The sequence below is a fragment of the Kryptolebias marmoratus genome, linkage group LG16 (genome assembly GCF_001649575.2).
Source record: "Kryptolebias marmoratus isolate JLee-2015 linkage group LG16, ASM164957v2, whole genome shotgun sequence".
NCBI lineage: Eukaryota > Metazoa > Chordata > Actinopteri > Cyprinodontiformes > Rivulidae > Kryptolebias > Kryptolebias marmoratus.
The window spans coordinates 5068003-5085451 of record NC_051445.1 but is presented as its reverse complement, the minus strand read 5'-3'; the positions used below and the strand labels follow the sequence as shown (position 1 = coordinate 5085451).

The following is a 17449-nucleotide window of genomic DNA, read 5'->3' as shown; positions in this document are numbered from 1 at the left end:
ACTTTTGCGTATATTTTGTAGTTTGGTTTAAGTTTTATACATTTCTGATTTCCATACTATTTTCTTGTTGAATTACTATTATCTTCTGCTTTGATTTTTCCATTTTCAACTTAAACTGTTACAGAAGTGGATACGTTTTTTTAACCTGTGTCCTTTGGGTCAAATTGACCCGAAGTTACAAAGTCTTTTCTACCTCTCTTCTTCTCTCTCTTTTTTGAGGGCTTCCGGAGGGTTAATTACATTCTCTTGACAGGTTTTGACCACACTCATGAGCACTCAGGTGCAGAGTCTGCTATCCCGGTGAATCCCGGTGACGAGGAGTTCAATCACACCTCAGATGATCTGTCAGAGCAGAGTGGTCACGTGGATCCTGCAGAACTCCCAACAGCAGAGGTCGTCCAAGTCACAGATGACATAAACTCCAGCACCTATGAGTCAGATTTAAAAAGTCATCTGTTTACATCGCTGGCCTCCCCTGTCTCTGTAACTGTGTCTCCATTTTCTGTGGAGATTGAAGCCAGCTCAGAGGCCGTAACATTCCAGCATGAAAGTAACATTTCATCTGATGCTGAACCTCTGGAAGAGTTTCAGGATAGAATTGACCAGGAGGAATTAGAAGAAAGCCCAGCAGTCTTCCTCAGCACAGCCCAGAACTTCACAGACGAAAATTCAGAGGAGGGGGAAGGAGATTTCAGAGAGGAGGCAGATGACTCTTCAGGGGAAACGCCCCACAGAAAACCTGAACTTCTTCTAACGAACCCGACTCTCTCTGTGGACCACACTTCTGATGGAATTATTGATGAGGCTGGGACTAACGCACCTCCACAGTCAAAGATAAAAATCACACTGGTTCCTCGACTGACCTTCACACCGAGCTGGAAACCGGAGCCTTCGACCCAAACACTCGAGGAATCTCTCTCCGATCGGGAATACAGCGCCGAGCTTCCTGTCTCTGAGAAGTCTGACAAGATCTCCAAGGAGCAGGATTTTACCACAACAGCAAGCACAATCTACGGTAAAAATTTGTATTATTAACTCCTTATACTATCAGGAGGTTGTATTGCTCATTTTTACCAGGCACACATTTCAAAGACAATCAGATTCAATATTACTCTTTAAATCTTAAAGGTGTTTATTTGATTCTTTTATCTCCTTACTGAGTTTAAGCATCTTCAACATGAAACTGTGACCCTTTTAGAAAAATTTTTAACACTCGAGGATACTACAGTGTGACAAACTGTCCCAGCAGAACCTGGATCGGAGGGCAGTGAGAGCGACCCCACCACAGATGAGCCCTCAGCTACCATCTGTAAATGGCACCCCGAGGAGGAGGAAACGTCCAGGACAGCATTCACCACCGACAGTGATGTGACCATCGCTGCTCCAACCGTTCACTCTGAGCATGCTGGGAAAGTTGACAGCGAGCATACAGCCATGGGGCCCTCCCTGCCTGCTGAAAAGGTTTCTGCTGCAAGCCAAGGAGGTATTTCAGATACTGGTACTACTCTGAGTCTGCTGATGTAACAGAATGATAGTGTTTGTATGTTTTATTGTAGTTTTTAAAGGAGAGGATGTGTCACTGAAAAAGAGAGATTTAATGTAATGTAAAGTCACATTCCCTGAAAAGGAAAAAGAAAATCTGTTTTTCTAAAACTTGAAAAATTGCATTTTGCTGTTCCCACTTAATATATCAAACAATTACAAACATAACTATATAACTGTTTGTTTATTTTAATGTGACAACAGTAATGCAAAATATTAAATTTTATTAAGAAAATAAAACAGAACTTGATTTTATAAGATCTGAAAAAAGTCCTAGAAAAGTTTTCTAAATGAAAAAAAAAAAAAATTATCCAAATCCATCTTGTGTAAATAAAATTATTAACTGTATTGCTCCATTCTTAAAATTTACTTACAGCAATATTATTTCCAATAATAAATTGTGAAAGTATTTAATAGGAAATAACAAAAATGTTTCCAAGACTGAAATTTGATCATTACTCAACTTTGGTTAACCAAACCTGATATTACAGCGCCATCTGCTGGTAGGTTTTATTTGCAAACTAGCAAATTTATTTTGTAAAATTTATTCCTAATATTAGTGTACAACTTGAGATACTTGAGATCCTGGTATTTGACAATCCTTTTTTCAGGCAAAATATAAAAAAACTAAATGATCACATTTTGTTTATTTTTGCTGATTCGTCTTATTCTCAGTAGAGCTGCGTTATCGTTCTTCTGGAGAGCTTTATTAACACAGGAAAGAGTCTTCTTGCCTTAGTTTGTGCACATCCTGTGCTAGCTTGTGATACTTGCAAGCTGGGTTTAAAGTTTAGCCTTTTTATGTTTTCTCAAGTTGTTTCACATGATAGCAAGCTGTCTTTAATAGAACATGTAAAGATTTTATTGTAAATCTCATTCTCAGAAATGTAAAACCTTACCTTCTTCACCTCTGCTCCACTGATTAAGACTATCTGAAAGAATATTTAGATCTTAATAAATCTGTTTGCAGATGCTTGCCTGGAGAATCCTTGTTTAAATGGAGGCACTTGTGTTGATGGTGAATCATTCCGGTGCTTCTGTTTGCCTGGTTATGGAGGACACTTGTGTCAGACAGGTGACAGATACTTTCGCTTCCACAAGCATCTTTTTCAAATGCTAGGAATGCTGTTCTTCCGTTTCACGTTCATGCTTTCTCTCATCTGCTGTGCCTCAGATGCGGAGGAGTGTGAGCCTGGCTGGGAGAAGTTTCAGGGCTTTTGTTACCGTCACTTCAGCAGACGGCAGAGCTGGGAGGCAGCAGAGCAGCACTGTCGGATGTGTGGAGGACATTTACTCTCTGTCATGACTCCTGAGGAGCAGGACTACATCAATGGTAAATCCAGGTTACAGAAAAAAGGCTTTCAGTAAAGATTAGGTGACATATGTGCAAAATAATCAGGTTTAATTAGTTAAATTTTAAATTTGATGTTCCCAGGGTCAGTAAAGTCTCAAAACTCATGTTACGAAAATATTGGTTTGATGCATTTAAGCCATCAAAGTATCCAATTAAACACCTTTAACATCCAAATGGAGACACAGATGTTTGGTCTATGATGCAAACAGTAAAAAATATCATTACAAACAGGATGTCATTCTGATTGTTTACTACTTGTACAAAAATCTGTGAATCATAAAACCATAAGTCTCAGAGATTCCTAAAAGCTCCAGCATGAAAATGTTTCAAACCAAAACTCTACCTTCTTTAGCTGATATCATCTCGACTATGTCCCTCCAGCATTCCCCCTTTTCAGATTCTTCAAAGATCTAAAGTGCTAAAATCTGTCCAGACATGTCAAAAAAAAGCAAAAAACTTATTCATGCACTGACAAAATCATTTTTTTTCTTTATGTGTCATGGTCTGTGACACATTTGCTGTCTGTATTTTGTCTATCTGACAGTGTGTGTGTGTGTGTATCTGACATTCCGCTGGTCCTTTTATAACCAGCAGTCAGATGCCATGGACTGTAGTAGGTGATACATGAGCTACTCCAAATGAGCCGTATTTACAAAACCGTCATCAGATTTCAAAGCATTTCAAAGACAGAGCTGGATGTTTTTAAATTGTGCAGAATTTTACTATATAACATGTTAAATACTCCTGAAAATACTTTTTTTTCCTTTCAACCCTGTTTTTCTGTTGACTTCTGAAATTGGACTTTATTCTTTTACATTTTTCTTTCCTTCAGTTTTTGAATAAAAAAGTAGTTTTGACCACACATTGGCTTTTGAATAAATTAAAGTCTTTAATAAAAAAAAAAAACATGAAATTTTATACTGGAAAACCACTAAACACATGTTTCATCCCATAAGCAGAGTGGCCAGTTGTGTATCACAAAACCATCAGTTCATTTTAAAAAACAATATCAGGAATTATGCCATATGAATGTATTGTATATTACAATATTGTGTTCTTGCTTGATGTACCAAGCAAAATTGTATATAACCTTAAAACATACATATTTTGCATATTGTTAGATAAATACAGAGAATATCAGTGGATTGGACTAAATGACAGAACCATTGAGGGAGACTTCCACTGGTCTGATGGAAACCCTCTGGTAAGTTTCCATAAATTGTCTTTACATTATTCATCTGAACCTTTTTGACTATTTCCACAATTATTCAGGTTGCTAAAACTTGAAAAGGCTGGATTGTATTTAGAGTCTGGGCTGTTATAACCTGCCTAACTCTCCATTAGCTTTATGAAAACTGGTACAAAGGTCAGCCTGACAGCTACTTCCTGTCCGGCGAGGATTGTGCAGTGATGGTGTGGCACGACGACGGCCGATGGAGCGATGTGCCATGCAACTACCACCTGTCATACACCTGCAAGAAGGGCGTCTGTGAGTTCTCCTGCTTTACATATTTACATTTCGTTTTGTGAGCTTTTATTTTCAGATTGTAACTTCTGATGTTGTGTTTCCGACAGCCTCCTGTGGAGAGCCCCCTCGGGTTCCCCATGCGCAGGTGTACGGGAAGAAGCGGCTGCGTTACGAGACCAACAGCAGGGTGCGATACTACTGCGAGGACGGTTTTGTGCAGAAACTGAATCCTGTTATTAAATGTCTGCCTGGTGGCCAGTGGGAGGAGCCTCTGACTACCTGCATGCCAAGTAAGTTCATCACATTATTCTGCTTCTATTATATATTTATATTCTTACAAAAAACACTCTCAGGTCTTCATTACATCTAATAAATCAAACTGAGGATTTTCACCAAAAGTCAAAATAACACAATCACATAAATACATACTATCAGTATTTATTTTTAAAACTTACAATAAAACACATTGTATGTTTTTAGAAATGTCATAATGTCATATTTTATCTGGTAGTAGCTGGGCATCTTCCCCAACACGTACACTGAGTGCTATACAGTGTCGTGTTTTTGCTTAAAACTTTGCCATAACTCAAAAAACACTGGATGGATTTTGATGAAACCTTCAGGAAATAATTATTAGATGTACATCTACTACTGATTAAAGTTTAGTGTAAATTTATTGTGCTTGAGGCTAAATGGTATTCACAACACATACTTCAAGTGCTACTCTTTGCATAGTATTTTTTGTTTAAAATTTTAGCATTGACATTTGCAAAAACATTTTTTTTAAAGACTTATTTTTAAAAAACATTCTGAAGTCCAGGCTGATGGTGATTTTTATCAATATCCTGAAAAAAGAACAAGAATAGCATTCACTGTCTTCAAAGTAAAGACTGTTTCCTAACCATTCCAAATCATTTCCTTTCATTTCTTTTTTTCTTCTACTTCCAGCTCATAAATTTGAGGGGGACTTTGTTACCTCAGAGCCTGACCAGCATGAAGACGCCACGGGTGCAGCTGCAGAGAAAGCAGCTCCACTGTTCTGGGACATTAAGTGGGATTCTTAAAGCCACTCGATCTTTAAAAGAAAAAGAAAACACCACCCATCCTTTTGTTTTTCTACTTTTCTAATATCACAGTTGAATTTCCTGTAGAAGTCCCCCATTACGATTGAATGTACAAATAAAATATTGTGTATTTGTCAAACTAAGTCACATTTTCAACAGTTCTGGACATTTTGTAAGTGCTGTAATCCAAATGTGTGTTTTCCTGGGTTATACAGTGAATGTAGTCTAAAAAGCATCTGACACTTTAAATAAATCTATTCATTTAAAAACTAAATTGCTGCTTAATGTCCGCAGGAACTTACCTATGACAGAATCATGACTCCAGGATAAGAGAAGATTTTTCACACTTTTCAAAACATTAGTCACTGGATTTGATTTGGTTACACCTAATTTCATGAATGTAGCTGAAGACTGTTTAGAAGGTACATCCTTCAGGTTTAAATATTTATGCAGAAGGACACAGCTCATGTAGAAAATGATAAATATCATTAGACAAATGTAATTATTCCTGAAATGCAAAATAGTGTGTATTTTGTAATTCTGTATTAATGGAAACAAAATTAAATGACTTTATCTAGCAGATGAACTAAAGATTGCAGTGCATAAAAACCTATAAAAACTAATACAGTTCACCAGTTTATAGCTGTGGAAAATTGATCATGTTACTTGTTTACATGCAGTAATCAGTGATTTTAAATATAGCCGTGTTTTGGTGAATTACAAACAGCAGATTCTTTTTAAATCTGTCTGTTCAGTGACAAAGTTATATTCATAAATGTGACTGCTGATGCCACAAACTGTAATGTTGCATATTTGTATAAAAAACACTCAAATGTTGCTGTGTTCCTCATGTGTTTTTCCATTTATCCCAGTGTTAAGGCTAAACAAAGTTTTTGTGGAAGTAATTTTGCCACAATGCAAAATATGGAAAGAACTGAACAAAAACACCAGAAGACTAAAAAAATCACTGCTCTGCAAAGAGTCCCATGAAGACAGAAATTACAGGAGATTCATTTTTGTCAGGGTTGAGTTTTAGATATATTTCTAGAATTTTTTTAATTCTTCTTTATCAAAGTATTAGACGAACTGCTGACTTCAACTGTAAATTTCTTGTCTGACTATGAAACAAAATTTATGAAAATAATATTGTATCACTTCCTGACAATATAAAATGCTCTAAAAATCTAACAGTTTTGTTCATTATCACCATAAAACACAACAAAATTATGATCATCTTGCTGGAGGTTGTCCTGGTCTCCAAAATTCACTTCATGCATGAACATCAGTCACAGACGAGTGAAATTATAGCAAATTCTGTTATCAGATTTCAGGAACAGATAAACATATTAGCAGGTCCAGACACATAGCAGACTAGTCAGAAAATAATCTGAAAAGATAAATGTCGTTTAACGTTTTTTCACAGTTCTGTAAAAATACTTGGCTCACGTGTTTTATTTCCTCTCTGATTGAATGATTGATTTTGAGAATAAATGTTAATTTTAACACAAATTACAGCATTTTGGCTCAAATATGACAGCTTTTTTTCACCAAAGAAAAGCAAAGGTTCTAATGATTATATTAATTTAATCTTTGCTTGTCGATGTTTTGAAGAAATACTGAAATAGATCCAACAATAACATAGGTAACAAAATGTTTGTCTAAAAAAAAACTACATAAATTCAATGAAAACACAAAAATCTGACTTTGTAACACAGCTTGAATTTTACTGTTAAATGTACGTTGATTTAACTGGGTATACGTCAATAAAAGTACTAAAAAAAGAATTATCTTCTGTAATTATTGTGGAAACATTTCATCACATCAGATAAATTAAAATAGTTTCGTTCATTTTTCTTCCTCAGTGTTAAAATTTAAGCAGAAGTTTTTACTAATTGTTCATAACCATTTTATTAATAAGGCATTTTAAGCTAATAGGAGAGAAAGAAGTCACTGGCAGCTAAGAAAAATGCCTTAAAGTATATTTCAAACAGGTTTTTTTGTTTTGTGGCTATTTCAATGAGTTGTAATTTACAGTCATATAATGGAAGGAAGTAATTATTTTATACCAAATGATTCAGTCTCACAACCCTAAACAGAATAAAGCAGAAGAAGAAAATGATTCAAGGAGTTTAAAAAGACTACTTTGAGGAGCAACAAACATTCTGCAAACCTGCTCGTGAAAATGCATTAATTGATAAAAAGTTATGAATAAAAGCACAACCTAGAACAGAAATCTTAAAAAGCTTTAGGAAACACCAGTAAAAACAGCACTTATATGAGTATATTAAAGTTAGTATTAGATCCGGTAACACTGCATGAGTAAGAATATAATCCAATCGTGAAGTATTTTTACCACCAGATGATGCCAGTCAGCTGTTTGCTTCAGTCTGTGACTTAGTGCCAGACTGACTGACTGTGTTTTTAATGTGTCATACACAATCTATCAACATGTTGTTGACAGTTTGTGTTACACAGATACCTGTGTCTTTTAGAAAACTAATTTCTGATGTCATTCCAGTGCTGACAGGAAATTGGAATAGAAACAAACAAACAAATGTGACTATTCTGTGGTGACAACCAGCATTTGTTGCCTCTGATGAGAGATTTTTATAAAATCACACAATTTTTTCCCCCCATGTTTTATTGGCAGATCCAAAGTTAGCATGCAGACAAATCTTTCTTGAATTAAATCATTTTACAGAATAAGCAGTTCACCATTAATAGAAGTTTTTGCTGCTTGAATGAGTTCATAGAAAGCAGGTCAGAGACACATTACATCTGTTAGAAGCTGATTGTGTATGTGTACTTAAATACATTGCATTTGCTTCCACTGTTTTAACTATTTCATCCATCCCAGCAGTTTGTGTTGTTTAAAACAACTACAACTGAATATTCAACGTCTTCATTTCCCAGGTTTTCATGGTTAGTAGCCAAACTTTATCTACATCTTTTCTTTTTACTTTTAGGCTACCTATAGCAGTAAGCTCCATAAAGATGGGTTGTTTTGCTGGGGAATCCAAATGACCGCACCCCTGCTTCTGGCATACCTCCACAATTTTTCCTCGGGTTGCTAATGGGAAACCGTACGCTGCCATCTTGAAGCCAACCACCGTTACACTGGTCATAGTTCTGAAAACGCCAGGCGGCATAAAGCTGGCCGACCGAAGCCAACTCAGCTCCCTGATGTTTGCAGGCGTGCACGGCCTGGTCAAAGGAGAAGGACCCAGATATGTAGGAGACAGAGCCTGTGACACCAGAAAACATCATTTGAATACTTTGCAAAGTTTTAAACATGTAAGCACACTGCTATTTATTTATGAGTCAATTTTTGGTATAATTTACAACCTTTTAATATTAACCACATTAAAGCCCTATGGTGGTGTTAAGGTGGGTGGGACTCTGGGCTTTTAAGGTTATGAGATGAGAAGATTATACATACAGGTACATTATGTCTTCTTTATGGTCTCTTTGTAAACATAGTAAAAGTCAAGTTTCCACTAAAGCCTACTGTCTGACTTACCAGATGTCTGAGAAGTGAAACAGAAAGCATCAAAGCGATCATGTTTCTGATCTTTTGGTCCATAACTGCGAATGCCTGGAGGCAGATCTCCACCACATACGGGTCTGGGCTGTACAATCGGATAATGAACTGTTCCATCATGAATCCAACCTGCATTACACCAGTCCAAACCCTCAGTCCAAGCTGCAGGAGGAGACAGAGTGATGAGACGTAGCTTAACAGTGTTTACAGTTGGGAAGGACGGACAGTGTGTGGTACCTCTGTAGAGCTGGCTGTATGTGGCTAAGACACCATCTTGCTCAGCACACGCTTCTTTGGCTTCATAGTATGTAAACTTGTAGCGGCCGTTTTTACTTTGATACGGGAAAACCACACCTAGAAACAAAGTCAGTGTTTGTTTACCCCCAAAATAGCCCCTATGCAGGTACAAACACATTTCAAGTACAGATTTTACAGTGTTTACAGGACAGCTGGCAGATATAAAACATATTTTGCTTCTTCACAAGTGGAACGTACTGGAGAGAAAATATTCAGCATTTTAGCAAATACCAATGGTTGCTTCAGTTACCTTCAATCCTCAAAGTAATGATAATATTTTCATCCTCTATGCCATTTATCAGCTCACAGCGATACCTGCCACCATCCTCCAGTTCAAGATGACTGAGGTGCAGAGAGGCGTCCATGGAGTGAGCTCTCCGAAGAGAAGCCCGCTGTCCAAGATGGCCATACGGCTTGAAGGCCTTTGCATTTGATATCATGATGATGTTCTCTTGGCCGTTGTGCCCAGGCTCCAGTTTTGTCCATTTGATTTTGTAATGGCTCGGTTTTGTTCTGAGAATGCATGGCAAGGTGACATTTTCTCCCCTTCGGCTGGTGACTTCTACATGGACAGGCGGCTCAAGGAGATACTGAAGCTTCCTTGGTGTGTCTGATACTGTGGGTCAAACAACACCAGCAATTATCAATGCATAGCAATAAAACAATAAGCCAGATAAAGATTGTTAAATTTGAAAAAAAAGAGAGATGACCATTGGTTTGTGGGTAAAAATACATTTTGTTAACTTTGCAGCCACATGCATGATTAACAGTGATCATACAATTGTTGTAGTATTAGGCTAAAAATTCTGTAAATTTGTACTTCTAAAGATGACTTTTAATTCAAAAAGGAAGAAAAACATACAAAATCCAAACCTATGGAAGCCAAAATTGTTCAGTTCTTTAATGTAGATTTCTCGAAACTAAAAATGACTTATTTCTAATACTGTATCATTAAATCACATTGCTTGTTTTCTTAGGATAAAAACACATTATTTTGATAATAGCAATAAAAATAGTTTTTTTTTATTAAGGTTATCCAACATTGGAGTGCAACACAAGCCTGCTGTAACAATCAGCTCATGCAACTGATTCGGAGCTGTAAAACTAGTTTGCAGCAGGGATGGCTTTTGGTCTTTAACAGTTTTATCTGTCGTTTGACTTTATTTGGGCAGCTGTTTCCTGATGCAGGAAGACGAAAATCAGTCATCTCTTCATTTTTGCCTGTTTTAAAATAGTATTGTTTGTTCTTATGACCAAAGTGCAAAGAAAACAACTCCCTGTTGATGCTTTAAACTCAGTTAAGTCTTCCCTAAAACTCATGATAGGATATGTAAAAACATGAATGAGCACTTGACCAAATCACTTTACAATCACCTTGAGATTATTGTGGGTCAAAAAATAAGGAAATATTTTTTCAAGGCAAGAGCTCCTAAATTTTCTTTATTTGTGAAGTCAGAATTCCTACAATAAGGAGGTGAATCATCATGTCTCATCATCAGCAGACTGAAGACCACTGGAAAATCACCTACTGGATGCTCATTTGTCTTCTGTGTGGCTCAGAGTAAAGGCTTGTTGCACCAAGATAAATTTTAGAGCAACGTAGCTTTTAAGTCCTTAAGTGGAGACCTGAATATTTGTAGTTTGTGTCAAAGTGGCTGCTTTGAATGTGTCGTTACTCCAAAATAAGTATCAGATCAATAAGGCTATTAAGTCTTAAGTGGAGACCTGAATATTTGATGTTTGTGCCAAAGCTGAGTTAAAATTTAATCTACGTCATTATTGGGAAAAACATTCACTCTGATAAAAGTGAAATTTGGTAAAGCGTTAATTATCATCCATTTCTAATAAATCCATAATGACACTCATTTTTATGTTCTTCAAATTTGTCCAGTGATAGCTGTTTCTTTTTAAAAACAATGTTAGGTTAGCTTTCTTTTTTGAGAAAAACAAAACAAAACATTGCACACAGTTCCCGTGATAATGAAGTAAATTAGGATCTCTACCTGCTCTGTTTGGGGTGTATGAAGCTGAAGACCAGGTGAAGCAGTTTGACATTAGTAAAAGAATGATGGCACAGTTTATTTTGAAAGTTGCCATTCTTTCTGCTCCTGCAAATACACATGAAAACATGACAAAGTTCGTACAATAGATAGTTCACAAAACAAGTTATTTTATCCTCATTAATCTTTGCAATTATTAAAGCTTTCAGTCAGAATGAATCTTACTAAATTAAACCATCAATATTGCATTTATTTTTAACACAAAAAATATCATTTTGATATTGTCCAACCTCACTGAAGTGGTGTCCAGTTGTCCATTCATTCCCAAGAAATGTTTGACACAAGTACCATATTTAAACAGTCCAGTCCGGAAACTCCTGGATAGTTTATATCTTTACTCATCTCCATTCTTTATTTCCGATGGTGTCTTTGTCCAAACACTGACTGTCCATCTGTGTGACGCTCCCACCCAGGTCTCTCCTTACTCTGGTCATATGGTCCACTCTGTGATCAGCAGTAAACAGGACTGTTGTCCTCTCTGCTCCAGATGTTAATGACCATTCACAGGCTTTGTTCCTGTTTACTTCATTCCTACTGTTTATTCAAAGTAAGATCAAGTTAAAGGAAGAACACATTTACTTTAAGCTTTTATTTAGCCTACAAATATATTCAAACGGCAAAGACTGACAGAAATCATTCAGGGTTGAATGGCTACAATGACGCAATTTATTTCCAGTCAAGCTGCACATATTGTTATAAAAACCATTTACTTTCGATGGTTCTTCACAGCAGTGGGTCACAATGAGATTCATTTTCCACCTTAAATCCATAAAAACCCAGGACATTTAAACTTGTTCAGATACCAGTCCATGTATTTTTATTTGATGCTACATTTTTTGAAGACATTGTAAATTATGTAGAAAGAAGACAATAGTTGTTCTGTGTGAACTCCATAGATGCATCATTAATCTTTTAAATGTCTTATCTGTTGATCTGGCTGACTAAACCAAACTTTAAAAACTTCCTATTTCTCTAACTTTCTTTGAAAAAAAACATTTTAAGCTTGCAGAACGTGGGAGCTGTGAGTTTTCTTTCAGCTTCTCTGGTTGTTTTGCTCAAGTACTGCGTCTTTCACAATATCTGTCTCATGTTAGAAAGCAAAACACTTTTCTGTTTCCTTGTTTTCAAGGAAATCTGCCAACAGTGACAAATGAACTTGCCAAAGGCAAAACAGCCAAGAGTTGGGTGGGAAAATCTCTAAAGATTCATGACTGTGAAACACAAAAATAAATATAAAAACGTAATAAAAGTTTCATTTTAAGCAGATTTAGACAGTTTCACAGAGTAGGTCTATAAATTATAAAAGTTAAAGGTACTCTTTGCAAACTAGGAAATCAAACATAAAATAGGTTAACATAAACTATATCAAATAGTACAGTTTCAAAGAATTTACTCCAGTAGTTTTCCAAATATACTAAATGTAATTCTGAAATGAGGGTCCGCACTAAATGTAAACATGACTGCCCAACATTAAGCTGATCATGATTTGTGTAAGTAAACAACTTTGGTGAGTAAGGCAAGTGTAGACTGGTAAGGTTTGGCTCTTTTTGCAGGTAAACAAAAACACATCCAGTCACACATTGTTCTTACATTTGGTTTTTAATTTAAGGACCCATTAACAATCAATATGAGAAAAACAGTGTGCAAATTATGTTTATTACTTTATAATGAACCCTTTTAAGGTCACACAAATAATTTTCACTCTCACGGTTATACAGTTTGTGTTATTTAATCTTTGCTGCCACATCAACCATTTGTTTTTGTTTTATACGAGTCTGCGTACTGGGTTCATTTCCCTCACACCTTACAAAAACTGTCTCTCATTTATTAAAATTAAGCAAAAGAATTAAAATAAATAAATCAGGTAAATAAGAATGGATCCCAGCTGACTTACTAGTAAAATATTAAGCAATTAGGAAAATTTAATTCAGTTCAATTTAGTTTATTTTATAGTACCAATTCACAACAAATGTAATTTCATAGCACTGTAAACATACGTTAACATATATTATAAAATACCAATTAGTAAAAGTTATTCATCTAAGGAAGTCTCCCACTATACCATGACCTTATAAATTACAAGGTGTTTTTTTTTCATCTCAGATTTCTCACACAGTTCATAGAATGATGAGGTATTAACGCAGACAACAAGCCTGGCTGTGCTTTCCAACCTTTCCCAGAAAACCGTTGCCAAACACCACTATAGAATTTTTGTTTTTGTTTTTGCCCACACGGCTCTGGGGGTCGTAGGGGATGATGCTGTGTCGGATCTAGTTTCCTCTGCCACTATTCCCTCCAGACACAAGGGCGGCATTGTGAGGGCCATGGTCTCCATGCAGTGACAGCAGGCGGTGTACACACAAACACAGTCCAATGTGAAAAAAGATGCTATAATAGGATTCCTCTGTTTATGCTTGTGTTGCTCCCTCATTGTGCTCCCTTATCAATGGGACTCTGTCTTCTCCTCCAATTAGTATTCAAACAAACACCTCTAGGTGACAAAGGGCAACTGTCTCTGCAAAACCACAGGATGTATACTGTGTTTTAATTTTTAAATCATCTTAAATGCTGTAATTGTAGATTGTAGGTTTCAGCCATATGGACTGTGTAAATGCTGTCGCAGGAAACGAAATGAAATGACTCTCCAGCTCCTCCTGCATCACCAGGAGGCTGAAATTAGTTGTTTTAGCAAAAACAAATCTTTGTTTTACAGGTATCAGGAAAGCAGACCATCAGTAAGAATGTGAACTTCTTGACTTTAATGGGTCTTGCAATTGTTTTCACCCTGGCATGGTTAAACAAATTAAAACAAATTATGACAGTTAGAGGTACTTTAGGTATTCATTGCTTTTTATTCTGTTCAAAATTATGATTTACAAATAAGATTTTATTCAACTGTTTTTAAACTGCTTTTTCATTATTTTGGATACTTCAAGCTTTTCGTCTGCTTAAGATTTCTAAACATATGAGAGAGTACACAACCTCCTCTATATCCGTTATCAATTGTTTTGATATTCTGGATTTCCTACATTTAAAACACATTATTTGAATTTATATAAGCAGCAGAAACATTGCCCTCTGCTGTTCATCTTCAGACAAACCATTCCTTTTTTGTTGTGACATCTTGTGGTCATATCAGGATTACTTGAAGTTCTTCCAGAAAATGTAAAAGAACGACTGATCTGAAGGGTTTGAAAGATGTTTTGCTTTAAAAATAAGAAGAACACTGTTCTCTGTGTGTCCTTTAGTGAACTTTTGCTACTGTTTTTGTTCCCTCAGCTCTGCAGCAACATATTCCAGCCTGCAGGCAAACACTCCCTCTCACTTAACGTCCCTTCATTTCTGTTTGATTCATTAAAATGTGGCTTCCCTAAAGATTCAAAGACTTTTTTTTCATGAGACTCTAAAACCATAAAACTTACTGACTCTAGTTGTGGTCATCTATTAAATTTTCAATTTTCAACCATTTATATATATATATTTCCTATAAAGTATATTGAAAGAACTCCAGCTTTTTTACAGTAGATAAATTGTGCCGCAGCCCATCGTTTTATAAACTCCAGGTGCTGAGCGACAGCGCTGAATGCTGAAAGTGTCTCCCTTACATCTACACCAGATGAGTGAAGCTGATATGGGAGCAGGTTATCCTGCCTGCAGCCCTGATGAGGTGTGTATGATGGTGTTGCATTAGTGCATGACCATGTTGACAAAAGTCTCTGACAAGCAGTGGGGTCATGAAGAAGCCAAATGAATAATAACTGTAAAAAAAAAAAAAGAAGAACTGTTAACACCATTCGAAATGATCCTCCATCCCAAAGACACACAAACAGTTTTAGCATTCTTCTAAATGTCTCTGCTCTTGAACACCATATTGGAAGTGACAGCCCTTTGACAGATTTAACTTTCATGCAGATCACTTCTGAAAGCTTGGAAAGGCGTTCTGACTGAGGGGTACGTGTCTCACCTTGCTTTCAATGTAGAAAAATGTTCTTTTTTTTTTTTTTTTGCATAACCCAAACAGGGACTGGATCTGAACGGACCAGGAACTGGTCTTTAACTCTTTGTTTTCCAGCAGCAGGGAGGATTTTAAAACAGGCAAAGTTTAACTGAAAACTGATCTGATGATTTGAAGCAAACTTCCAGAAAACCGCAAAACAGCTGAAACACTGAGTTCCTTTAAATCAAGGCTAAAAACCCACCTGTTTGGAGCTGCTTTTGAACCACAATAAATGGAACATTGACCAACATATCTGATGTGTATTGATATCTCAATTGGTGACTGTATGTTGTTTTTATGACTTTTTAATTTTGAATTTTATGATGTAAAGCACTTTGAACTGCCTTGTTGCTAAAATGTGCTATACGCATAAACTTGACTCAACTTGACTTAAAGCAAACTAAAGAACTGGTTATACGTATATTCTTGAGGGGTTTTATCCTTCAAGTTATCATTGGATGTACATCTAGAACTGATTAACTTTTGGTGTCAGTCCAGTTTGAGATAACCATCACAGCTACCTTACATTAGAAGGGAATGCTTCAAGAAATTTCTATTTCTAGCTCCTTTAAGAAATGTTAAGCCTTTAATATGTATTTAAGGTGTTGAATTAGTTTTAAATACTCCCTCTATGATCTTTTCAGTAAATTAATTAGTGTAATTGCAACACATGACTCGTTCCAGTGTCTTCTATCTTGTCTGTGATAATTAACACATAATGCATCATTCTAAGAAAATTGCTCACCTCATGTCACACCTCATCAATAGTTTATGTATCTAATTATTGAGACTTTCGAACAGATTGTGAACAAACTTGTCGTGCACATTTTAAAAACCAGAGCACTTACTTGACCTATTGTACTCAACACGGAGTGACTTATTGAAGTTCTGCCTGATGCTTTTTTAACCAATTAGTTACAGGGTGAAATGTTTGTGTAACACATACAGATCTGACAGCAGATATGGGAGAAAGATAACTCAGTGTTCTCATACCTGTTTGGCCCTGTTGAACTTAGACCTTCTGTGTTTCCTTTCTACTGAATGCCTTAAAATGTTACAGAACAGTGTGAGTGTGTGTTTCTGTGTGTATTACAAATCAGTAGAAAATAATTTAGCTTCTAACAGTTTTTTTTTATTAGGGAAATCCAACCAATTATAACCTTATATGAAAACAGCTGACAATAACAAACACTATGTCATTATTTACTTAACAAATTAGCAAATTGGGCAGAAAAACCCCTGCAATCCACCTTTACTGTACCATAAGAGTTAGGAGAATAGGTTGCAGGGAGATTCTGCCAATCAAACACTTGTGTGAACACCTCAGTCAAAGGAGGATTTTGGCTCTTTGCTGGTTTGAAACATTCAGGTTTGTGTCAACTCATCATTTAAGAGGAAAGAAATAAAGATTATAGAGAAATCAATGTTGCTCCCCAACAGTCTGTGAAGTAAAACAAAGCTATTTACAAACAAGCTGGAGTCTAAAAGTGTGAATATTTAAAAAAGGAAATTATTTAATACAGTCTTATAAATGTCAATATTTCAGCTTCTTCTTGGTGAATTTCCTTCTGAATCATGGGGTGTACTACTACATACAAATACAAAACCTACAGATCCTAGCCTGCTTGCCAGTCATTCAGTTTGTTTCTCTGACATTAAATGCTTGATGGATCAGGATTTTTACACCTTAAGTTATGAAAAGTCAGAGTTTAATTTGTTTGATCTCCAAAATTCTTTCAGTCTTGTTTTGGCAAATTTTCTAATATTATCATTCATGTTGCTGAGACTCTTTTTATGCCTGATTTTATCCTAAAGATTCTGCAGCCCGACTCATTATAGAGACTAAAAGGCATCTATCTGCTCTTTGTGTGTTAGATTCCTTTTTCATTTTCAAATCTTAGTTCTCACAATTAAAGCTTTTATCTTGCATGTCTTCAAAACCTTAAAAATTTCCTCTGTTAAATATTTGATCTTTACATTAGCAGGTAAGAAAGAAATACCTAAGACCTTGTGCATGTTATCTCGCTCTTACTGCTGTTACATAACAAGCAGGTTTAGTCTTGAAATTATCTCCTTCCGTCTGGTGCCAGGCCTCTGTATTGTTACTATTGATGCTCCCCAGCCTC

The 17449-nt window shown here is 36.1% G+C and overlaps 2 protein-coding genes across 2 annotated transcripts in view; one reads left to right on the top strand and one right to left on the bottom strand.

Annotated features, from left to right (window-relative positions):
- The window catches only part of bcan (brevican), a 33864-nt gene extending 27347 nt beyond the window's left edge, over positions 1-6517 (top strand). The window contains exons 8-15 of the mRNA XM_017428567.3: positions 254-1015; positions 1250-1483; positions 2513-2617; positions 2717-2875; positions 4018-4100; positions 4241-4385; positions 4472-4654; positions 5313-6517. Of these exons, the coding sequence (XP_017284056.1) occupies positions 254-1015; positions 1250-1483; positions 2513-2617; positions 2717-2875; positions 4018-4100; positions 4241-4385; positions 4472-4654; positions 5313-5428 (1787 nt within the window). The 3' untranslated portion in view covers positions 5429-6517. The remainder of the gene's footprint in view (positions 1-253; positions 1016-1249; positions 1484-2512; positions 2618-2716; positions 2876-4017; positions 4101-4240; positions 4386-4471; positions 4655-5312) is intronic.
- A 293-nt stretch (positions 6518-6810) lies between these two features.
- On the bottom strand, positions 6811-15033 carry hapln2 (hyaluronan and proteoglycan link protein 2). The gene is made up of 6 exons (XM_017428508.3): positions 11557-15033; positions 11270-11374; positions 9517-9882; positions 9207-9323; positions 8949-9131; positions 6811-8673 (listed from the first exon to the last, which is right to left on the bottom strand). The coding sequence occupies exons 2-6, from the start codon at positions 11361-11363 to the stop codon at positions 8396-8398; spliced, it is 1038 nt and encodes a 345-aa protein (XP_017283997.1). The 5' UTR covers positions 11364-11374; positions 11557-15033; the 3' UTR covers positions 6811-8395.
- Positions 15034-17449: the final 2416 nt, after the last annotated feature.